At 46.1% G+C, this 25,000-nt stretch overlaps 1 protein-coding gene across 3 annotated transcripts in view; it reads left to right on the plus strand.

The window, feature by feature from the left end:
* LOC147012698 (KH domain-containing, RNA-binding, signal transduction-associated protein 2-like) overlaps positions 1-25,000 on the plus strand; it is a 98,230-nt gene that overhangs the window by 54,032 nt on the left and 19,198 nt on the right. For all 3 annotated transcript variants that reach the window (XM_085853781.1, XM_085853782.1, XM_085853780.1), the window contains one exon: positions 10,052-10,277. In XM_085853781.1, coding sequence (XP_085709907.1) covers positions 10,052-10,277 — 226 coding nt within the window. The remainder of the gene's footprint in view (positions 1-10,051; positions 10,278-25,000) is intronic.

Consider the following 25,000-nt stretch of genomic DNA (forward strand, 5'->3'; position numbering starts at 1 on the left):
TCGCCTTCTTTTCATGAAAGATACCGTGGGATCTTTAATGTCCACCAGCAACCAGTGCAGGCAGATGAGTCCTCTGGCTTAATGACCATCCGAGGGGCGACGCATGCACTGATACCTCGCCCTGCATACAAAACACCATGATGGCAGATTATAGCTGGGTCGGGATTTGAACCAAGGAAAGACAACTCAAAGGCCAATTGACATACCTCTCAGCAATCCTGCCAGCCTTCTCATACACAGGTATAACAGTTTATATGAAGTAGCTTTAGCTACTGCAGGAGGATATTGATGTGATCAGATATCATTCAAGGTTTCATCAACCATAAGATTGCCCAGGTTAGTGTTTGTATCGTTTTAAAATTTTAACAAAAATTGACTCACAAAAGGGTCTTTTTTCACAACGCTTCAAATCATTGTTTGCACTTTAACTGTCTTTTATAATCTCTATTTTTGAGTGATTTGCAATTTATTTTTAATCTCATTCGATAAAGTATTCGTGGGTGAAAGATATATATATATATATATATATATATATATATATATATATATATATATATATATATATATATATATATATATATATATATATATATATATATATATATATATATATATATATATATAGACATATTTATGTTGCATCTTTACAGTTTAACGTTGCTCAGAGAAGTAAAAGTCACTAAAGTTTTGTGATATCTTTTTAACTTGGTAATTTGTCAGACCTATAACGCTGGAGAATAACCTTCAGAGTTCCTGACGTTTTGCCAAAATAACTTTGCGCTTGCAAATTCATGACAAATCTCAGGTGTTGTTATGCACGTGACATAAATCAAATTTTTCCCTCGTTTATGGTTGGGTTGGGATTCAAACCCAGGCTCGGCAACTAAAAGGCAGGTGCATGTCCCAATAATTATAAGTGGACAATATGTTCACTACCTCCACACTTTCTTCATACATTTTCTCAGATGCAGCTCCTTTTGTTCCTCTCGTGTCTCTCATCTTCCAATCTGAACTCTAGACAGCTCATTCAACATAGTATCCTCTTCTTCTTTTCCATCCTCAAGTAAGACCGAATGATTAATCTCAACACTGCTCTTCTGTTTGTGGGGCCTTTTCCTCTTCTTCTTCTTCTTCTTCTTCTTCTTATTCTTCTTCTTCTTCTTCCATAATTATTCCCACGTTATTGTGGGGTTGGTTGGAGGAAGTTTGACCAAAGTATTTCACGAACCAGCTGGCCAGGCCTGACGTTCAACCAAGGTTAAGGCAGGAATTTGGAATTGGTGCCTGCGATAGCTCGCCTACTCTTCGTGAAGGACACCTTCTTCTTATTTAATGTCCACAAACCACCCCAGGCAAAATGCTACAGTTATAACTATAGTATATGAGAGTAGTACTGTCATATACTATTGTTGGTATCAGGTCGTACTACAGTAGTCTGCAGATAATTACTCCAGGAAAGGAATGCTATTTTTGCCTGGGTAATGCCAGCCGATGGGACACCCGTTTAACATCAATCCGAGGGACGGCACACATGATGAATCATGCTGCCTGTGGAACACCAGGATGACAGTTTATAGCTGGGCCGAGATTCGAACTCAGGATAGACAGCTTAGAGAGCACGTACCTCGACAGGATAGACAGCACGTACCTCGAGGCCATCTTGACAACCCCTCACTACGTCTATCTCTACCCTCCATTATAGTCTCCTCAAGTTCCTTCTTCCATTACTGTCCACTTTTCTGTCTTTTTACAAGATCCTGTTTCTCAGAAAAAAGTAGAACAAAATAACATTTTCCACACTCGTTTTTAAGCTTTAAATTGGAATGCCATGTGATTCCCAGATACTGGCCCTTTTTTCAACAAGGCACATGATATGATGTCAAAATAAAACTTTGCAATCATCCACACAAGGAAAGTTTTGAAACCACCATTACTGAACTGAAAGCCATGCTCAAGGAAAGATTGGTCACCATTGTATACAACTTCATTTTTCATCAATTCTCCAACTGCGGAAACGACACCAAGTGCAACCATAGTCACGAGTCGTGGATTAATGCACATCGGAGGCAGAATTTACAGGATGTCGAGATGTGAGGCATTATTTATTTGTTCCTCGTTTCGAGACTGGAACCTTGTTGGTATGGATGGTACTTCATTGGATTGTCAACCAAATGTTTCTCCAGTGCGGACTTGAACTGGTGATAGTCATAGCATTAACAATATATCCTTGACTGCGTTCCATTTGACTCTTTATGAGAGAATTTTTTGTTGTTGTTGGATTTGGAATCAGTAGTTCTGCTGCCCCTAGTTCGAGCCTCTCACCCATCTTAAATAATTTATGGACATCAATTTGGTAGATTCCCTTGATGATTTAAGGTGGATGAGTTCAGCCCATTGTATTCTGTAGACTAATGTAGGTAACTTCAATGCTTTCAATCTGTCTGGAAATTTTTAGTGTCGAAGGTCAGTTAGCAGGCTGATTAGACTTTTTTCCAAGTAGATCATCATCCTTCTAATACATAGGGCACCATACCGAGTTACAGCAATCCAATGTTAGTCATAATATGGTTTTCTGTAACATGGGAGCTGAAGGTTAACTTTGTATCAAACAGAACACCCAATTCTCCTTCTTCGTTCTCAGTTTTCACGTCATTCGGGACAGGGTCATCTTCCAATGGGTAGGCAAACTTTTGGATGCCCCTTCCATAATAGGCCACATTGCACTTCTCTTTGTTGAATGGAAGTTGCCATTTGCAAGACCATTCCATAACTGCTATCACATAGGGCTTAGGCTTCAGCTTGGGTATCGACAACTTCATATAGCTTTGTGTCATCTGCAAATAGTTTAATACAGTCAACAGAAATCTCAGACAGACAATCATTGATGAAGATGACTAGAACGAGAGCTGCAACATGGCTCACCCGAGCTAGCCAAGAGAAATATGACATTTTTCTCTTGCATCAGGAAGCATTAAGTTTGAACTCCTTTTTCGATGTGATAGTGCCATATCGTTTACATTTTCACACTAGATCTGCCTGAGGCCGAGTACTAACAGAAGCCTGGTGTTGGCTTAGTGGTTAGGGTGGCAGCTTGGGATCCTCGGGTCCTGAGTTCAAGCCCCATTGGCCGCTGAATTAAGATACACCAGGAGGTTGACTCAGCCTGTCATCCTTCCGAGGTCGGCAAAATGAGCACCAGTGCACTGGTAAGGGGGACACTGCATCAGCGGCATAGCCACGTCCCAACCAATGATGTAACCAGCAGCCACAGGCTGCACTCTGTATGGAGAGTACTAACAGACTGTTGTGAATTACACAGTGCTACTGATTTTGTGCCATCTGCAAACTACAGAATTATATTATTGATATCCTTTGCCACCTCACTGTTGGAAAGATCCTGGTAATTTATTACAACTCGTGAATGAATCTGCACCGCTGTACCTTTTGTTTTAATTTGGGCCTTGAAGGTAGTGATACTTCCTGGTGGAGCTGTTCTTAAAACTGGTTCACAAAACAGCCATTTTTCATCGCTGTATCACCTTACCTTCTCTGCGGCTTTGTATTTTCCCTTAAATATGAGGTGTCCATCTTTTGACACTCCATTGACACCTTTGTCTACTCAACCACTGAGCATTTCACCCACATGGCTTTCAATCACACTTTGAATCATTGTCATATTGTTGTGTCAGACAGCCTACATTAACACAGACTGACTGAGCCGGGGGTTCAAGATCCCCGCAAATGACCCAAACAATGTTTATATTCACGACACTGCTTTCAATTTCCAATACTATGTTTCCACAAGGAACACCCAAATGAAGCCGAACCTGGCAGTGTTTGCATGGGATAGAAGGAAAACCAGAAAACACTTTTAATAAAAAAGGGGAGTGGGATATTTACAATGAAATATGGGGATAAGGAAAGACAGGACAATCAATAAATGGTCCAGCACATATCTGGCAGTCGACAGACAGAGATAAGAATGAGAACGGCACGCGGTAGAGCACGGACCTTCACCAGGCTGAACAGTTTACATTATGTATCCCACTAATAGGCCAGATCTGCACCCAGATCTTAACTAAAATGTAATCGGCTTGTTCTTGTGACCGACCCAACTCATCCAAAGTTTTGTTATAATCCATCGACAACTTTTTGAAATGTTCTATATTTCGTTTTTAGCCCCATCTCTCAATGGTGAAGAATCACTTAAAAAAATGAAAAAATTCTTGCATCTGGTTCCACATCTGGATCTTCACAAAATCGAATATCCTTGTCACACACCCAACCTGTCCACCTCATTTTGTCCGAATCCATCCATATGTTTTGAGATATCCTGCTCACAGACAGACAAACAAACAGACAGACAAATGGACAGGGATGAAAACATAACCTTCATACACCTTAACACCAGAGGTAATGAAAGGAACATGCAATCACAAGGAATCAAGACGCATGAGGAGGTCATTTGGCCCGTCTTGCCTGTGCCACATCACCACCAGACCAATTTATATAACAAAGAAAATGCAAAATGTTGTTTTTTCATTAGTTTATTGTTTGTCTTTTTTTTTTGCAGTTTTTTTTCTTTCCGGGGGATGGGAATGGGTGAAGGCAATTCTTGTATTAGAAATACACAACATCAACCATGCACCGCCCTTTAACAAGACCCCCACAGACAACATTCTGAACATGTGCACCCAATCACCCATCCATGCTCACGCTACCTGAAAGTCCTGCCAAAATTCCTATACACTTCCATCTCTCAAACTTCCAGGTCCCTATCTAATTCTAATTTAAACTTATCTACTTTTTCTGCTGCTACTACCTTTCCAGGGAGACCATTCCATGCATTAACTATGCTCTGAGTGAAATTCCCCACCTTACTACCATCTTGACTCTCCTCTTACTCTCAGGCTATGGCCCCTGGTTCTGTCTCTGTCGACTCTGTTGAATAATTAATCTGCACTTATTTTATCCATACCTTTCATTATCATAAACATCTCTATCACATCTCCTTGGAACCACCTCCTTTCTGGTGAATAAAGCCCCGTCTCCTTCAGCCGCTCCTCATAGCTGAGTCAAGCTAGGCACAGAATCAATCTAGTAGCCCAACACTGAACCTTTTCTATGGCATCTATGTCCTTCCTGATTTGTGGTGACCAAAACTGCATATAATATTCTAGATGTGGCCTCAATAAATTCCTGTACAATGTTAACACCACCTCTTTTGATTTATAAATGATCTCCCTCCGAATACAACCTAAAACCCGATTTACTTTACCGAGAGCTGCTTGGTGCAATGCGACCTGCTTACCCCCCATATCTTTTACCACCCCCAGATCTTTCTCCTGTGTAACATTCTCCAAAATTACCCCTTGCATCCAACACATTCCCCATAACTGAAGTCAAACTAACAAGTCTATTGTTTCCCAATTGTTCTCTGGATCTTTTCTTAAATCATGGTGTAACATTTGCCACTCTCCAATCCTCCGGTACCTATCCTGCCTCAAGTGAGCTGTTAAAAATATCCGTTAACATCTCACTTACCTGCTCAGGCACCTCCCTCAATATTCTCAGGTACATATTATCTAGCCCCAGAGCCTTATCTACTCTTTGATTTCCTACCTGAACCTTTACTTCCTCCACTCCAACCTGGATCTTTTGTAAAAGCCATTTCTTCACCGCCTTGATAGATACTCTCAGCGGTTGGCAATTCTCCTGACTGCTCTTGTGTCAAAGTTGAAGCAAGATACCTGTTTAATAAGCCTGCCATCTCACTTTCCTCACTCACCACTCTCCCGGTGCTATTCCTCAATGGGCCCACAGTGGCCCTAACCTGTTCTTTTTCCCGATATCTTTAAAGAAAGCCTTGCTATTATGTTTAATATTCTTAGCCATGTTGTTCTCATACTCTCTTTTGGCTTGCCGAGTTATTTTCTCAACTTGCTTCAGTTTACTGCGAAAGTGATATAAATGTAACTCCAGTCCTGTTATTTTATACCTATTAAATTCCTTCTGCTTCTCCTTAATACCATTCCTTATCTCACTGCTCAACCACCCTGGTCTCTTTCTGCTTCTAGTATTACACCTCATTGGAATGTACTTACTCTGCACTCTACACATTTGGTCCTTGAAGGTTTCCCACTTTTCTGATGCTGATTGTCCTATTGTTAGTTTCTCCCAATCTGCATCACCAAACTCTCACCTCATACCCTCAAGGTTTACCTTCCTGAAATCTAATAGCCTTATTTGACTATCCTGAACTCTAACGCTTAACAGAAACTTTGCATACACAATGGTATGGTCCAGACATCCATTGGACCATTCTCTGCAGAGCATTGGTGCTGCCTAAGCAGTCTCCTTGGCTATTGGACACAATCATGGACAGGTCGCCACTCCGACACAGTATACCAGCAAGCTGGCACTCATTTTGCCAACCTCATAAGGACGACAGGCAGAGTCAACCCCTCCTGGTATTAATTCAAAAGCCGAGTGGGATTTTAACTCAGGGTCCTAGGATCCCAAACCCACCACCCTAACTATTAAGCCAACACCAGGCATATGTTATGGTCACTTGCTCCAAAATGCAACCTCACCTCCATCTCCTCCACCATATTGGGGTCGTTACTTAAAAGGAGGTCTAACACTGCACTCCCCCTCATGGGCTTATCTACAAACTGGGTTAAAAAGCAATCCTGGACTAAATCTTAGGAACCCCCTCTGCTCTGCCCTTTCCCTGTTCCTGGACCCAATCTATCCGTGGCAATTTGAAATCCCCCAAAATCAATACTCTTCATTTACCACATGCCCTTTTGAATTCTTCATGTACTCCTTCCTCCAATTCCTTCCCACCCAGAGCCCTATAAAAGCATCCTTCCAGTATCTTACTGTTTTTACAATCTCTAATCTCCACCCACACAGAATCCTCCACATTAATTCCTTCCTTAATTTCAACCCTTTCTCTTGATGCAATGATGTTCTTTTCCCAGATTGCTACTCCTCTTCCAATTCTCTCCTTCCTATCACACCAATACACCTTGTAGCCTTCTAATCTTGTCCTCCAGTTACTCTCCTCATTAAACCATGTCTCACTTCCTGCAACTACAATTGCAGGAGTGATACTATCATACTCGTCGCTATCTACTTTGGCCTCAAGCTCTTCCATCTTATTAATTAAACTCTTGACATTGGAATAGAATATGTTTAACTTTTCCCTTCCTGAAATTCAATTTTTTTCTGGCCATACTCATCACAATTACATAAGTTCCTTCTTTAATAGCTTCCCCACCCTCCACTGACCTAAAATGGCCTGAATACCTTCCTCAATTCCCAGAGCAAACCTTGCTGCCCCCTTTCAGCTGAGCATATGGCCATCGTATCACTCAGCAATCTTATACACAGAAGAGATAAAACCTAACCCCAACAATTGGCTCCAAATACTGGATTTACACAAGGAACAAAGGGGCAGGCGAGGGCTTCCGGTAGACATGAGCCAATTGTGGCACAATGTGAAATGTGGCACGGGGAATGATGACAAAGCCGATGAAGATGCCAGGAAATAAAATGCGACCAAGCAGAGTGAGACAGAGATGGGAGATGTTTCTCCCTTCAAGGTCCAGCTCTAAAATGAGGCACACAAGGGCAGCCATGGTCTTCATAAACTGTGGGACTGCCTTCACAGGCAGTAGGTCTTCTGATTGGCCACCCACTGCTTGTTGGTAGTGTCAATCCTTTGGGTCTCCCTGCCTTGCGGGACTGCCCCTCTCCAGGGCTCTGCAGCCAACCTCGACGCCTTGTTTTCAGTCCACTGGCCAAACAGTTTGTAATGCAGGTTCCTTTAAAGTGCAAAGCACTTTCTGTGCCTTTTATGTCCATGAGTCCTCAACTGTCCTCACCTGAAGACAGGAGGTTTTCCACAATACAGTGTTACTCTTTGCTCTTTTGAAGGTTTACAATCACTCAGCACACATTCAACACGATGACTTACCTCTGACAAATATTTAATACAGGGTGTAAACCGAAGCTACGTGACCACATGGTCCATGCTAAAGTCTTAATACAATCTCGCTGTGGATCCCACCCCTTTCCACATAACATTATATTGACAGCCTGCATTGCTCATCCTCAGTGACGTCAAAGCTATACTGCCTGATGTATACCCAGAAAAGTGCATTGCCTTACATCAGAACAATGTGCTTTGCTCGTCAGCATTTCCATGACCATATGCCTCATTTGCAAAGGAGTACTGTACCGTGACAAAGTGATCACTGCGACATAAGCACCCAGTGCCAAACAGGCAAATTGTTTTCCACCAGCACATGCTCGGTTCTGAATATGATGATGCTCCACCATTCAATGTGCATGGCGTGTCCACAAGTGAATGTCCGCCAAGGTGTTTACATTCAGAAATACCAAGTCAAAACTTGACAATTGCCGCATGGAAGCTTGTAATGTAAAAGTGATGATTAACTCCACAAGACTAAACCATTGATATTCTTTGGATTTTAGGATGTCACTCTCTCTCTAAAGCAACAACTCACTACAGAAGATAAGCTTTTACATTGTTTTCATATGATATGTCTTGAACTTTTCTCTATGCAGAATAAATCAATGTTAATAAATATGGTATTCTCGAGCCTGTTGTTGGCTTAGCAGTTAAGGTGGCTGGCTCCGGACTTAAAATTGGCTTCGCAGTCAAGGTGGCTGGCTTTGGACCTAAGTGTCCTCAGTTCAAGGCCCTATGAGCTGTTGAATCCCTCTCAGCTGTTGAATTAACACCAGGTGGGGTTGATTCAGCCTGTCATCTTTCTGAGATTGATGAAATGAGTACCGGTGTACTGGGTTACTAACCATTTAGGGTAACCTGTGTCAGAGTGGTGACCTGTCCAGGACTGTAGTCATTGCCAATCAAACTGCCTTGGCAGCCCTATGTGCCTTTATGGCAGAAAAGGAATGGTATTATTATATTATTAAATATGGTATCCATGGTCGTTAATTTTAAATATAACCCCTTTGACTTCCACCCTATCTTTCCCCCCAATCTGCAATTTTTTTGAAAACACACACTAAAGCTTTGGATGTATTTCAAAAGCAATTGGAATATAAAGTGTCAGTTTGTGTAAGAACAAGCAAATGAGGTTATAATGCAATGCACTGACAGTGAGGCAGTGGCACAACATGTGGAAGCAACAAGCGAGAGATTGGATGAACAGAAGAAAGAGAGAGGAGATGGAAGGAAACAGTGATCTGTTAGGAAGAGGGGTGTGGGTTGGGGGGAGGGGGTATAGTGACTTTAGGTTTCATATGGAAATATGTTTATGTGACGTTCAAGTAACAGAATTAAATGTTGTAAAGTGATGAAAGAACATTTTACTTATAATCGTTGAAACTTTAAAGGGTCTTCTGGTTCCATAAAAGAGTTTTAAATAAGATTGTTAAAATTTAAAATTATTGGTATTTTTTCGTCAGTCGTAGACCTTTGTAATGTCAGGTCATGGGTGTCATTGCCACTTTTAACATGTCTTGGCTCCTCATATTTATGTGTTTAAAACAAGGAAATCTATAGTTTTGTATGAACTCATAATACATGCCAAAGGTTCTTCAGTCTTAATATCCAAAGGAGTAGAGTGACATTCACCTGTGTTACAAAAGGATCGGTTATTAAGTCGGTATAACCTCATGCTTGAAGTTCAGTATATTGTGGCCACTCAAGTACAACTTCATTACATCCTACTACAGATGGTTGGTGACTTCCCAAAGGATTAAATTTTAAAAAAGTAAACCTAAGGGATATTTTTTGTCAAATTGGGGAATATGCAACACTCATCTGGCCTGGATTTAACACGTCATGATGATTATACTGTTCATGTTCTTCTCACACAGGACAATCCTTGCAGATGCGGACCTCAATAAAAATTTGCAATCAATTTATTCTTTATCTGTGCACTGATGAATAATTCTAAATTCATATATTCCATTATGTCATGTCCATGCTCTCCTTGTAAGCATCAGTCCTATCTTCCCCTTAGTCTATAATGTGATGTTTGAATTCTAGGGTCCGGGTAGGTGGTGCCTCAATCCCAATGGGTGCTGCAGCACCCCAAGGTTCTCCAGCCACTAGAGGCGTCCCTCCTCTGCCTCCTCTGCCTCCTCTACCTCCTCTGCCTCCTTTGCGGAGAGGTGCCCTTCCACCACACCCCAGGGTCCTCGCCAACTACCACCCACAACGTCCCCATTCTCGCTTACCTCCCGTACCTGCTCAGGACAACTACAATGAATTTGTGAGTTTGTTTTTGATATATTCAAATAATTTACCATCACCCTAATATAAGTCACTGGAAGATGTGGCTTAATTGGCTGGTGTTTGGAATGGAATGACAGAAATGTCAGGATGATGGCTGTGAAGGTGACACACTACCTTCTCAATTCCCGATGTGTTCAGCTGAAGAAATATTGGTAGTGTGTGTTATTCTTAATTGGTAGAGAACCTCAAAACACTTGGGATTTCACAGAAACACACGTGCACAACATACATCCAAGCACCAAAACATAGAATAATTAACAGGCAAACACCATTTATTCATGTTATATTCAAAGGATTAGCCTCAGTAACCCCCTTCCAAAGATAAAGTCCACAGAAACATGCACTACAATCAGTAAATAGTGCATTGACGAAAGAAAAGAAGGTATCGGGTGTAGTAGCAGGAGTGGGAATTAGAGAGGGGAAAAACGGTTTGCATGAAGAAGGGTCGTAATGGCGTAGAAGAAGTGGGGGGAACTCATATCCATTCAAGAAATTGTGAGAGCGGAAATCAATAAATTCCGTCAATTTCCAAATATGCCTTGGAAAATATTCTGACAATTCAAGCATTTCTTTAAGTTCAAGACAACACTAACATCAAAGTAATTACACACTGAGATCACCATCACAAATAAATTGCAATATTTCGTGTTTTTGGATGCCTGCGGGGCAACAAAAAGCTGGTAAATGTCACCTTTGTTTCAGGTGACAGGTCCCTTTGAGTATATAAATTTGATAAATTAAAGGTGTAACTAAAATATCTGTGTTAAAATGAGCAGGTATCGTCATTTTGTGAGAAGGACAGAAACAAGACAAGTGCCAGAGATGGAGTCCAGCCAGAGCGCACCGGAGCAGACATCTGGCACCTCAATCTATCCGAGGCGGAACCTAGCTCCGCAACAATTAAAGAAAACACCCACGTTCACAATCGGTTGAGTTATTGTGCTTTGTGTGCTTTCATGAGTTTCATTGCCAAATAATTGGGGTCAAAGCTTGTCCCGAAGCTTGGATGTGTCAATATGTTGGACACCTTTTCAATGGAGCAATATTATAACAATGCATGTTATAGGCATGTCAAAGCCCGGATGGATTACCAAATACAGCAATGTCCAGAAGTGAGAAACTTTCAACCACTTCATATCCAGATTTAGTGAGTTATCTTAAATTTACAAAAAGTATTTACAACTTGGAAGATGTAAAGGCATGGAAAACTTTGGTTGCTTCCAACCAGTTGAAGTTTGGGTGGATCAGTGATGTGGCTGCAGTTCTTCAGAAGTATCTGAATGGCTATCACTTTGTATGAGCAAAGGTCGGCCTATAATACATCACTGATGTGGACTCATGTTGGCAGAGGAGAGCAGACAAGCATGACGTTATACATGTTTATGGCACTGCTTTTCTCACCGCACTAGCTTTATCTTCTTTCGTGAACTCCAAGAAAGACACCAACTAATGTGAAAAACAATGAAATAACTAACACTTGCAGACAGGACGCCCAGCATAATGTCCATCCGTGGCATGGCACACACGATGCGTCTCCCTGCTAGTAAAATACCGGGATGACAGTTTAGAGCTGGGTTGGTATGCTAACCCAGGTGAGACAGGTTAGAGATGAGTATGCATACCTCTGGGCCATCCTGCCAGCCCATACCACATGGTGCTAAATAAAAAATAAAAAAATTCTTTATTTCAATACATAGTTGGTTCGAGAGTGGAGAAAAACTGATTTGACTTTTGTTTTAAATGGAATTCTGAAACTTTTTGTTATCATGGTAAAATGTGTGCATTTCATTTATCACTCATTGCGAGGACTCAATTGGAAAAGTGTCATGTTCATACTTGATGTGACGGTAGATCTGGCGATGACGTCACGGTCGACATTTTGCAGAACTCCGGTACTTCCAAATTTGCCACTGCACCATTGGAAAGTGCACACTGCACAGTGCCATATCAAGTAGAGTTATATTTCTGTTGAACTGTATGTATGATTCTATCAAGTTAACTCTGTGTACCAGCAATATCACACCAATGGCACCGCTTTTCTCACCGCACTCAGTGGGAGGGATCTCCTCCTCCCCATGGATGGCAACGTATGGGGATTGCCCATGCTCCTAACCTTTTAAATGCTTAACTTCAAGCAAGGAAGCAGAACCTACTATATTTAAAGTCTTTTGTATGACTCGGCCGGAGTTTGAACCATTGAACTCCCAGACTCAGAGCAGATGTTCAAACCATTATACTGTGTCGCAAACCATGCTGCATCATTTATGATAAATGCCTGACAGGTTCTCAGGAGACTTGTCTGCATCCGATTTACCACTTCCATTTTAACGAACCACAATTATTAGTAGTTTTGCATCAAAATCAGGTGCTTATTCTTTTGTTTGATGCAAAATTGTACGTCCTTCGACATTGACCTTTACAATGATTTCTACAATGCTTTGCATGAAAATTGTGCTTAGAGCTGTGTTGTAAAATTGTGACTATTTTGGTGAAAATATGAATGTAATTGTCATTATTTATATTTTCTTGAAAACGATCGGGATTAAGATGACGATCTTTACATCATCTGCCCGTGTTACATGCCAATCAGTCCAACAGGATGGTGACAGTTAAATCGAGATAGACATCTTTGCTTTCATCTCTTAGTGACCATAGACTTTAATCTCAGTCTGCAAAGGCTTGAGTATCAAACAGACACCTCCTAATTTGGAGGTGATGCATTGGTATAATTTACGGAAATGATAGCATCATGTCATACAGTCATTGTGATATATATATATATATATATATATATATATATATATATATATATATATATATATATATATATATATACATACATATATATATATATACATACATATATATACATATATATATATATATATATATATATATATATATATATATATATATATATATATATATATATATATATATATATATATATATATATATATATATATATATAAGCCTGGTGTTGGCGCAGTGGTTAGGGCAGCGGCTTGGGATCCAAAAGGTCCTGAGTTCAAGCCCCGTTGGGCCACTGAATTAATACACCAGGGGGTTGACTCAGCCTGTCATCCTTCCGAGGTCGGCGAAATGAGTACCAGTGTACTGGGCCGGTGTATACCCCAGTTAAAATAGGTGTACCATTTCCCTGTGTTGTAAGAGGCAACTAGGGTTGCGTCAGGAAAGGCATCCGGCGTAAAACATGTGCCAAATCACTATGCGGATCATATGGATCATCCGCTGTGGCGACCCCGAATGGGAGCAGCCGAAAGAAGAAGAAGAAGATATATATATATATATATATTGTTGCGGGGTCAGGTGAGAAGAGCACTAGGTGGGGGAAGCGACCTTGATTCCCACCAGACTCCCCGGGTTTGTAGGCCGTTACTCACAGATAATTCCGTGACGCGGCGGGTTGTTTAACTGACGTGGACGCCAATAACTCAACCGCGTGACCTTGGGTCCTCCCGCCTATGGAATCGGGTTACCAAATTAACCACCGGGGAACCATGCCTTCGGTACGCCTTGTCCGAACCGGATCACTCTACCGGATCGGATCACCTTTCCGGATCGGATGCAGCCAATCAACACTACCAAGGACGTACCAGCTCGAAGGAATGGACTGTTGGGAATAAAGACCCGGCTAAACCTGGATTCGAACCATGCTGGCTCAATGAGGGAAAAGACAAAGGCGAGCTGGGAGCATTTATACAACAATAATTTATTTCCAGCAAGTGAGGAAAAGCATGTGGTACGACAAGGATTTATTGGGTATGTAATGCAGGGAAAGAGGAGAGAGGTGTGGGGTGCGGCAATAATGCAAGCAACTTACTAAAGCAGACACAGTGCAGATTTGACGTGAGATTATTCACAGTGACAAAAATAAAAGATCTTCTTCAGGCTTACTTAACAGACAGGTGCCAGCAAACTCAGACACACACAGAAAAAGAAACCCCAATGAAAAAAATGACTTTTGCAGCCAGGGAGGGAGGGGGTTGAGGTTATAGTTTTTGGTACCTGGGTGTTTAGGGGGAGGGATGCTCCGTGGTGTGGCACCCGACAATAGCCGCGTTGTTCTGGCCACAGCCGCACGAGTGGTTATCATGTTCCGAACAGGAAGAGCTTCAGTGGAGAAGGGAAGAGTCCAGAAGGCGAGGGTGGAGCAGTAGGCGGGACCAGGCAGGAGGCTTGGTCGAGAAGCAGGAAGTGAGGTCGTGTGGGCGGAGTCAGGAACAGGAACACACCACATGAAAACACACTCAACAACAACACACCACTACACGGAGGATTTCTCCATGTTTTATAGAGCCCGGAGGTCGGGGGAGGGGCCATGCCGAATCCGACGTCATCGCCTGAGTCGGCATTCCGACTGGCCCCGATCCCTCACGTGGTCCGCCATCCTAGGCCGGGTTTCGGCCAGATGCCAGTATAGCCCGCCCACCTGGGTGCGAAAGCGTACGTGACACGCCGCACATGTCTGGCCTCGGGTAGACGGTGGAAGCTCAAAGCGCCAGTCTACTCCATAGTGCACATTGCGATTTTGCCTCAGAAGTGATCGTTGGGGAGGGTACTGTGGGTTGTCATGCTGTGGTGAGAAGAGGGGAAAGCGAGGCAGATTTACCTCAAAAAAGAAAAGGTGGGAATAAAATGAAAAGGAAAAATGATTTAATAATCTTAACTAACAGCCCATCGCAATGCACTCCCTTGTCCTCCCACTACACAAAAGGAAGGGGTCTATCTGCACGTATATTAATAACATAACTGTCTTGGGACAACTATCTGTTGTATGCATGCGGTTCCAAGAACCGCAACAATATATATGTATATATGTGTGTATATATATATATATATGTATATTTATATATATATATATATGTATATATATATGTATATTTATATATATATGTATATTTATATATATATATATATATATATATATATATATATATATATATATATATATATATATCATTCTAACCACTGACACACTCGTATTAATATTCGGCACCTTCCGTGTGACATAGAGAGCTGAAGTTCCGCTTACCGACGGATATCGAAGCCAATATACCAGGGGAAATCACAGAACGGTTGGAAAGCATCCGTAAATGAAAAAATAAATGCAGGCGAGCGACCCGAGAAAACGGGGAAGCACAATAATTTTTCGTGTCAATGGACATCGAAGCCGATACGCCAGGAAAAATCACAGAACCATCGAAAAGCATCAGTAAATGAAAATATAAATAAATGAATAATAAACAAAACAAAAAAAAGAATTGCACGTGAGCGACCTGAGACGATGGGGAATTATGGTTTGTGATTGCTTACAATGTGTAAGCATACCCCTCCAGTACATTTAAAAAGCTTTCTAACCACTCACTGACTGGCTTACTGAATGATTGATATTAATGTACGGTTATGTCCGGGTGATGTAGAAAGCTCAAATTTTGTGTGCCGATGAACATCAAAGCTTATGCACTGGAAAAATTCATAGAACCATCAGAAAGTGTCCGTGAATGAAAATATAAACACATTAAAATACATTAATGAAAAAAAATAAATGCCGCTAAGCTACCCGAGACAATGGGGAACCATTGTAATTTCACGTGTCGATGGACATCAAAGCCAATACACCGGGAACAATCACCAACTATCAGTGTCCACAAATGAAAATATAGAAATTAAAAAAATTAATGCAGGTGAGCGACCTGATACAATATAGAAGCACGGTTCATTATTGCTTACAATGTGTAAGCATACCCCGTTAATATCTAATATATAAAGCTCATTCTAACAACTCACTAATTCACTGACTGATCGATAATGTTCAGTACCTTCCGAGTGATGTAGAAAGCTGAAATTTTGCACGCCGCCCGCCATATATCGAAGCCAATACACCGGGAAAAATCACAAAACCAATAGAAAGCGTCCCTAAATGAAAATAAGTGCAGGCTTGTACTCACTGCAGGTGAGCGACCTGAGACAATGTCTACAGCACAGTGATAAGTGTTACAAAGTATACAGTGTAATTTCTTTAAAATGTTAGTTTATACATTTCTATAACTGTAAACTGTGAAATAACAAGTTCAAATTGCGAACATACCCCGTGGGAGTTCATTTGTACAACTCTCAGGTGAGCAATAGCACGGACGACAGATAGTTTTGAAATTTGGTAAGATTTTCATCGCATCAGAAAAAGAAACCAGAACACCTCACAAGAGTGAGGTGAGTTTCATACCATCATTTGCGACTTCATTTTGTGTTGGGCATCACCCAGCGCATTTAATTTTTTTTTAATAACAATTTTAAGAAAATGGGCTGAAAGGACCGTTTCTCGGCCCAAAGGGCCGGAATCGCACTTTGGGCTCAGTTAATGCCTGTGCATATGTGTCTAGTATATGCCTGTCAATTTTCATCGAATTCTGTTCATGAATAATGGAGAAATAGATGTTCAAATGAACTGTACACAAGAAAAGAGAGAACGCGAGCGGTGTTTAGACCCCGTAGGATGGAAAACCCCATTGGGGTAAAAACCCTTATTGACATCTAGCAGGAGGTCAGTGATGCTTGCCTATAATCATAAAGTTTCTAATATATTGTTGTGGTTACCAGATTCGCAAACCACCATTCAGGTCCCTTAGGTGAGGTATCTCGGTAAGTGCATGTGTAGTTAGGCCCAAACCCGTTGTCTAGTGGGAATACATGTCATTTATGCGAGCTGCGACTCTTCAGGATAGCCGTTTTTCTTTTACTATCTTTATTTTGGACCAACCGCCATGATCACAACCACAACATCAACCACCAACCACAACCACCGCTTCACCACAACCGCCACGACCTTCCCGTCACAACTCGCCACCATCGCATCACCGTCATCTCGCGCCACTCATGGGTACCGGTGTTGGACTCATGCAGAACGCGCGTCGAACAGCGTGTACAAAATCACGGATTTTCTGCTTCAAAAACGGATCAAAAACGACACACGCCCACTTTTTGCCGTCCAATCGGTGAGCGAGGGGCGATTTGGCCCCGCCTCCAGAACGATCGATATATGCAAATTTGTGGATCAAAAAGCCTTCACGCCCACTTTTTCTCGGGCCAATGGGGAGCGAGGTGAAAGGTCAAAGGGAGGGGGTCAAAGGCGAAGTGACGGGGGGATAAAAGGACGGTGTTCGTCAGTCAGAGTCAGAAAGAGTCGGAGGGTGGAGAGTCGGAGAGTCCAGAGGCGGAGGGTGGAGAGTCGGAGAGTCCAGAGGCGGAGAGTAGGAGAGTCGGAAGCAGGAGAGTCGGAAGCAGAGGGTCAAGACTTCGCGGGCGGTGGAGCTGCTCGTCGTGTGCGTTGGAGTCGGAACGGAGGGGACGGAGCTGTGGAAAGGCGGCGACACCAGACGAGGGGGTGCTCGCGTCGTGCAGGAAGCTGCACCCGAGGGAGGCCGACAGCGCGACCTGGCCGAGGTGGAGACGCTCGTCGCACATAATAAAGATCCTCTATACCCCGAGCATCAGCAACCCCCTCCTGTTTCCCCCGCGCTGAGATAGTGCGACCAAGGGGGCCCCGTTCCCACCCCCTGCCAGGCACTGTCCACGAGGCCCGCGGGTTGCGGGGCCATCGCCGCTCCGCGTCTCATCACCAGACGGGTAGGCCCGACCCGGTCTCGGCCCCAGGCCTACCTCATTCTTGGGGGATTTCTTTTCCTTGGTTTTGGGTATGTGTTGTCGGCGCCGTCTGTGAAGTAGAATTGTATAAGTGTTGCCGTGTGCTCGGTAGTCGGTATTAGCTCTGCACTGTGTTTTCACTTTTATGTTTGCTTTTTGTGTAAATGGAATTGTGTTTTCTTTTTGTGTGCATTTGGTGGAATTGTATTTGTGTGCTTCCCGTGTGCCGAGAATAAATGTGCTTTATTGTTGAACTGTTCTCCCGCTTCGCTTCGTCTTTTCCTCCATTGAATCCCCATCTTGCTTCACGTAAAGGGTTGGTAGTGGGCTGAATACGCCCGATAATTAATCGAACCGTCGAGGTCGACGATAACACCGCTCGGTTATTCTGATAGTACGGAACGGGTCGCTTAAGTGGCCCGTGTCCGAAGTCGACCTGCGGCGAGGTGCGATCGCCCGGTCTACCCTCCGCGTGGGTACTTAGGTAGTTCGAATTTGGCGAGCAACCCTATCCCACGCGGGGGCTGATTGGCTCGATCGCGGTGAGACCGAAAGGTCCACCCGTGACTGGTTCCCGGCGTTAGTCCGAGAGGGTCACGACTGGATTGTCCGTCCGGTGGGCGACGTGCCGCGATTCGAGTTACGTGGCCGTTCGCACGCCGGCGGGCGCGAAGACCGCAACACTGGTGTCAGGAGTGGGATACAAATTCATCGCCCTCCTCGCGGCACTGGTATCGGAGAACAGGAAAACGGGCTCTCCTGTCTCCAATTAAATTTACGGGAATCGGTCCAGGGGTGAGAGAAGCGACCCCCGATTCCCTCCAAATTATGAGCGAGCAAATTAACCCTTCACGAGAAGCAAGATGGCGTCTCAAGGCGAGCGGGAGCCGGGGGTATAAGAAATGGATGTAGAATGTGTAGGATCCATGGTCCAGGATGGAATCCCCGAGCAGGAAATGTTGATTGTGCAGGAACACGGACTCGCCCAACTGAACCCAGGGCCCGAGGTGGGTGCGGCAGCGGCCGCGGTGTATGACACCTCCCCCCCCTCTCCACCAAAACCCTTCCCCAACCCTTGCCGAAACGACTCAGCTGAGTGCATCCAACATGGCCCAGCTATGCGCCATGCTGGCGGCAATGAACGAAAAGATGAATGCGAAAATGATCGAAAAAATGGATGCAAACACAAACGAAATGAAAGACATGAACAAGCAAATAAACGGAATGGGCAAGCAAATGAAAAAAGAAATGAAAGAGCTACGGGGTGAGACGCAGAACATGGGCCGATGCCTGCAGGCGGGCATGAAGGCAGTGACCAGGGAGCTGGGAATGGCGACTCCACGTGTGGGAGCAAACGAGCTGGGTGGGGGTGCAACGGCTGACAGGCCCGCGGTGGAGGCGGGTGAAAAAATAATTCGTGGAACGTGTTGGGCGAGGGTCGTGACGATGACCGAAAGGGAAAAATTAAATGGGGAGACCAAAACGTGTGAGACGAGACACGAGGTGACGACAAAGGAAATAATAATAGTTGAGACAAGGGAGGTAAAGGGTGAAGAGTTGGCAGTGACGGTAGCCGGGAAGGGAACGACAGAGGAGAGACTGCACGGTGAGGACGGGGTAAGTGACGCACACACACACACGGAGGTAGTGGAGGATAATGGGGGTGAGCTCGCGGAGCGTGCAGGGACCCGGTGTGAGCAGCTGGATGGCCTCCTCCAGGAACGAGGGGAGGGAGTATGCCTTGAGGCGAGTCACGACCAGGTGAGTTCGGTCGTGCTTTGCGAGATTGAGGGGACGAGTGCTGTGGACGGGTGCACGGAGAGCTTGGGGGGTATAGAGGCCCCGGAGACCCTTGTGGGGACACGAATCCCCAGTGTAGTTGTCCCTGTGTGTGTGGTGCAAGGTGTGAGTGCGTCCCCGTGTGTGGAAGCGACCCCGTTTGTGAGTGGTGTGGTGGCGATGGTGCCGGAGTACGTGCTTCCCAGCACGCCGTGCGTGGGTGAGGCACCGTGTGTGAGTGAGGCCGTGTGTGTGAGTGAAACGGCCAGTATGAGTGAGGCACCACGTGTGAGTGGTGTGGTGGCGATGGTGCCGGAGTACGTGCTTCCCAGCACGCCGTGTGTGGATGAGGCACGGTGTGTGAGTGAGGCACCGCGGGTTAGTGCCCCCGCGTGTGTGGGTGAGGCACCGTGTGTGGATGAGGAACCGCGGTTGAGTGCCCCCGCGTGTGTGAGTGAGGCACGAGTGAATGGAGCACCACGTGTGAGTGGTATGGGTTATGCAAGGGAGACCGTGTGTGTGAGAGAGCGGAATGAGAGGGAGATGTCGGTTGGCATGCGGGAGCACGCAGCCGCGTCTCGCGGTGTGAGTTTAATGGTGTGGACTGTGTGCGTCGTGACACGCAGGTGTGCGTGGGTTGAATGGAGACGACGACGGCGACAGAGGAGAGAAAGCCGGGTAGCGGCTGTAGTTGTTTCGAGGACCGTGCCGGGTTCACCCAGCAGTGAGCACGCGGTTCGTGCTGTGCAACGCACGAGACCACCACGTGCTCGCTTGCGAGAGTGAAGTCCCGGTCCGGAAACGCACGCGGTGGATTTGCCGATCCCGCGGACGGACAAAGTTTAGGCAGGTAAATGGATTTGGACCGGACGGGTTCTCCACGCGATCGTGCGTGTTAAGCTCCAACGGGCAAAGCACATGTGTTCGCGTGGGGAACCCCTCGAACGTGTGGCTTGTGTTTTTTTTTTATGCGCACGGTGACGTCATGGCTGCACGTGGGGTTGGAATCCGGCAGGAGGGGTATCTCTGCCGGATGGTCCCGTCCAAGGAGGGACGAGGAACACGTGCAGCTGCATGACGTCACGGACAGGTGCAAAGTGCGCGAGCTCTGAGTTGCCGCGCAGATGCTGCGCATGGGAAAAAAAAAAAAGGAACAAGCCTCACTTTCGGGTACACAGGATTCCTGGGAAAGGGGTGGAAGACCCCCTTACCTGGGCACAGGATGGAAACTAGTTAGGGGGAAGGGTTAGCTTAGTTAGACCGACTTCATGGGGCAGGGGTAAGTCCTCATGGAGTCCGTGGAATGGATTAGTTAGAGGGATTGTAGCCAGATTTAGGTTGGGAAATTGATTTTTGGGACATTCGAGGACAGTGACAGACTTGTGAATGTGTAGAGGGGACGTAGTTTAGCTACGTAGCGTTAAAAGGAACGTGCTGTAGTTTAAGGGTCGACGTGGGAGCACGAGTTAGTTTGGGGTTGTAGTTAGAAGGATGGCAGAGTTCAGTGGTGTGTGTGTTGAAGAGTTGGAGAGTTGTGAGGTGAGTACCTGGTGAGTGAGTGAGGCCAGCGGGTCTGTGTGTATGGAGTGAATGGGGAATGCATGGTGCGATGAGTGATTGGGGGGAGGAGTGACTCCCGCCCAAGGGACCCCGGGGTCAGAGTAAAGTGAGTTAGCTGGGTTAGTCAAATTGAAAAATGGAGGTCGTTTTGCTGTTGGTGGGAAAGTAGGCTCGAGACCCATTTGGAGGGGTGCAGGAGCCCTGTTGACGGGCTTGGGAGCGTGGCTGCGAAAGGTGAGTATCGCTGAGTGGGTACCCCGGGCACCAGGCTAGTCGGCCGTGGTAGGCCAAGGGCCCATGGGGGGCCGGGATAGCGTAGTGGGCACGGGTGCGCCTGCTTGGTGCGGGGGCCCGGGGCGCCATTAGCCGCGTGGGCAGTGTTGTGGGCACGGGTGACCCTCGGAAAGGGGCCCGGGAGGCCGGCCTGCCACGTGTGCGTTTCAGGGGAGGTGCCATGGGGGGCACTCCCCGGTGTTAGGGAGCTGGTAGGCTCGGAGGCAGTGCAGTGCCCGGGGGTGCCATAGCGGGAGATTCGGCAGAGGGTCGTGCCTGCCAAAGGGAGCCACGTGTCCCAGCCAGGAGACCGTGTGAGGGCACGGAGAGAAAATTGGGGGGCGAGGCCCGAAATTGTAAGGACACCAACACAGGCGACGGGAATCTGGGTTGTTAGAACCAATAGTTTAAGCGAGAGGCGCTTGTTGAAAGCCCCGGGGTAGTTTAACAGTTAAATGGTTAGGGTAGATTAGGAGATGTACCCCTCCGCACCATCCATCCCCTCGCTGTCGTTGTGGGCCGCTGGACCCACTTGGTGTTAAGATCGCCGAACTCTGGGGAGGCCATTCTGAGGCTTGAGTTGGGCCTCGACACAGGACGTTAGCTCTCCCTTGTTCCCCTCCGGGAAGGGAACGTAGGGGTTGGGAGTAGGCTAGGTGACAGGATAGGTTAGCCGAACAAGGACGATAAAGGGGGTTAGGGGACGATTTATAGTGGGGAAGTAAAAATAAAAACAACAAAAAAAAAAATAAGTTGGGGCTAAATTGGGGTTTGACAAATTAAGGGAGTGGGTATGTACAGTGACAGGCAAAGGCGATAGGTGGGAGGGAGACAGGAAGGTAGGTCCGAGCCCGCCTTCCAAGTGGCCAGCACCACCGCACTCCCTCCACCAACCTCCACTGAACGGCAAAGGCTAGCCAACTCCATCGGCTGGCCGTGTTTTTCTTCGAGGCGGAGGCCGGCCAACTTCATCGGCAGCTGTTGTTTTGCTGCAAGGCCTGTGCTATCGGCTGGCCGTGTTTTGCTGCAAGGTCTGTGCCGGCTGGATCGTCTGCAGCTGCTGTGCTGCAAGGCCTGTGCCATCGGCTGGCCGTGTTTTGCGTCAAGGCCTGTGCCGGCCAGTTCATCTGCCGGCTGTGTTTGCCTGCAGCGGCCTTCTTCTTCTGCGGGCTGTGTTTGCCTGCTGCCTTTGCCATGCCATGCCCACTGCCCCTGTTCACCAGCCCCCGTTCAATTTTTGCTTTGCCCCCCCCCCTGTTCGTTTCCATGTGCGCCAGGATCAAGGCAACAGTTTGCAAGCTGCAAGAACTGCCCTGTTGGCAGCTACAACACGGGCCTGCAGTGGCGGCCCGTGCACCGTGTTTGCGTCCATCCATTCATCCATCCATTCGTTGTGTTCATTGCGTGTGCCACTTGAGCTGGCACGGAGACTGCGTTTGTGCAGCCCATGCACCGTTGTGGTTCACTGCATTCGGTCCATCCGTCATGCATCCATTCGTTGTGCTCATTGCGTGTGCCACTTGAGCTGGCACGGAGACTGCGTTTGTGCAGCCCAAGCACCGTTGTGGTTCACTGAGTTCAGTTCAAAAGGGAAGGCCTTGGACTGCGTGTGAGCAGCCAGCCACGTTCCCTGTCACCTGCATTGCTTGAGCCAGAGACTGCATGTGGGCAGCCTGGCTCCCTGTTAACTGCTTTTCTTTGCAGAGTTCAATGATCCTGGGCCATGGTTTAGTGTAAAATTTGTAAGTTAAGGTTAAGATGTACTGTAAATATGAGTGCGCCCCCGGCATGTTTGTCTTAGCGCCGGCAATTTTATTTAAGTCGTCCGTGTGAGTGAGTTTGTTTAGATAGTTACGCAGCCCTCAGGTTATTTATTTTGGGGACACGAATACCATGAATGTCGCACTCAGGGATCCGTAGGTAAAATGTACTAGGGGAAAACTACACATGATGGCACACAAATTTGACGACTCGGGACGAGTCTGTAAAAAGGGAAGGGGGTAGTGTTGTGGTTACCAGATTCGCAAACCACCATTCAGGTCCCTTCGATGAGGTATCTCGGTAAGTGCATGTGTAGTTAGGCCCAAACCCGTTGTCTAGTGGGAATACATGTCATTTATGCGAGCTGCGACTCTTCAGGATAGCCGTTTTTCTTTTACTATCTTTATTTTGGACCAACCGCCATGATCACAACCACAACATCAACCACCAACCACAACCACCGCTTCACCACAACCGCCACGACCTTCCCGTCACAACTCGCCACCATCGCATCACCGTCATCTCGCGCCACTCATGGGTACCGGTGTTGGACTCATGCAGAACGCGCGTCGAACAGCGTGTACAAAATCACGGATTTTCTGCTTCAAAAACGGATCAAAAACGACACACGCCCACTTTTTGCCGTCCAATCGGTGAGCGAGGGGCGATTTGGCCCCGCCTCCAGAACGATCGATATATGCAAATTTGTGGATCAAAAAGCCTTCACGCCCACTTTTTCTCGGGCCAATGGGGAGCGAGGTGAAAGGTCAAAGGGAGGGGGTCAAAGGCGAAGTTACGGGGGGATAAAAGGACGGTGTTCGTCAGTCAGAGTCAGAAAGAGTCGGAGGGTGGAGAGTCGGAGAGTCCAGAGGCGGAGAGTAGGAGAGTCGGAAGCAGGAGAGTCGGAAGCAGAGGGTCAAGACTTCGCGGGCGGTGGAGCTGCTCGTCGTGTGCGTTGGAGTCGGAACGGAGGGGACGGAGCTGTGGAAAGGCGGCGACACCAGACGAGGGGGTGCTCGCGTCGTGCAGGAAGCTGCACCCGAGGGAGGCCGACAGCGCGACCTGGCCGAGGTGGAGACGCTCGTCGCACATAATAAAGATCCTCTATACCCCGAGCATCAGCAACCCCCTCCTGTTTCCCCCCGCGCTGAGATAGTGCGACCAAGGGGGCCCCGTTCCCACCCCCTGCCAGGCACTGTCCACGAGGCCCGCGGGTTGCGGGGCCATCGCCGCTCCGCGTCTCATCACCAGACGGGTAGGCCCGACCCGGTCTCGGCCCCAGGCCTACCTCATTCTTGGGGATTTCTTTTCCTTGGTTTTGGGTATGTGTTGTCGGCGCCGTCTGTGAAGTAGAATTGTATAAGTGTTGCCGTGTGCTCGGTAGTCGGTATTAGCTCTGCACTGTGTTTTCACTTTTATGTTTGCTTTTTGTGTAAATGGAATTGTGTTTTCTTTTTTGTGTGCATTTGGTGGAATTGTATTTGTGTGCTTCCCGTGTGCCGAGAATAAATGTGCTTTATTGTTGAACTGTTCTCCCGCTTCGCTTTGTCTTTTCCTCCATTGAATCCCCATCTTGCTTCACGTAAAGGGTTGGTAGTGGGCTGAATACGCCCGATAATTAATCGAACCGTCGAGGTCGACGATAACACCGCTCGGTTATTC

Source organism: Eptatretus burgeri, chromosome 14 (assembly GCF_056783735.1).
Source record: "Eptatretus burgeri isolate ZD-2024b chromosome 14, Ebu_testis_v1, whole genome shotgun sequence".
NCBI classification, from domain to species: Eukaryota; Metazoa; Chordata; class Myxini; order Myxiniformes; family Myxinidae; genus Eptatretus; species Eptatretus burgeri.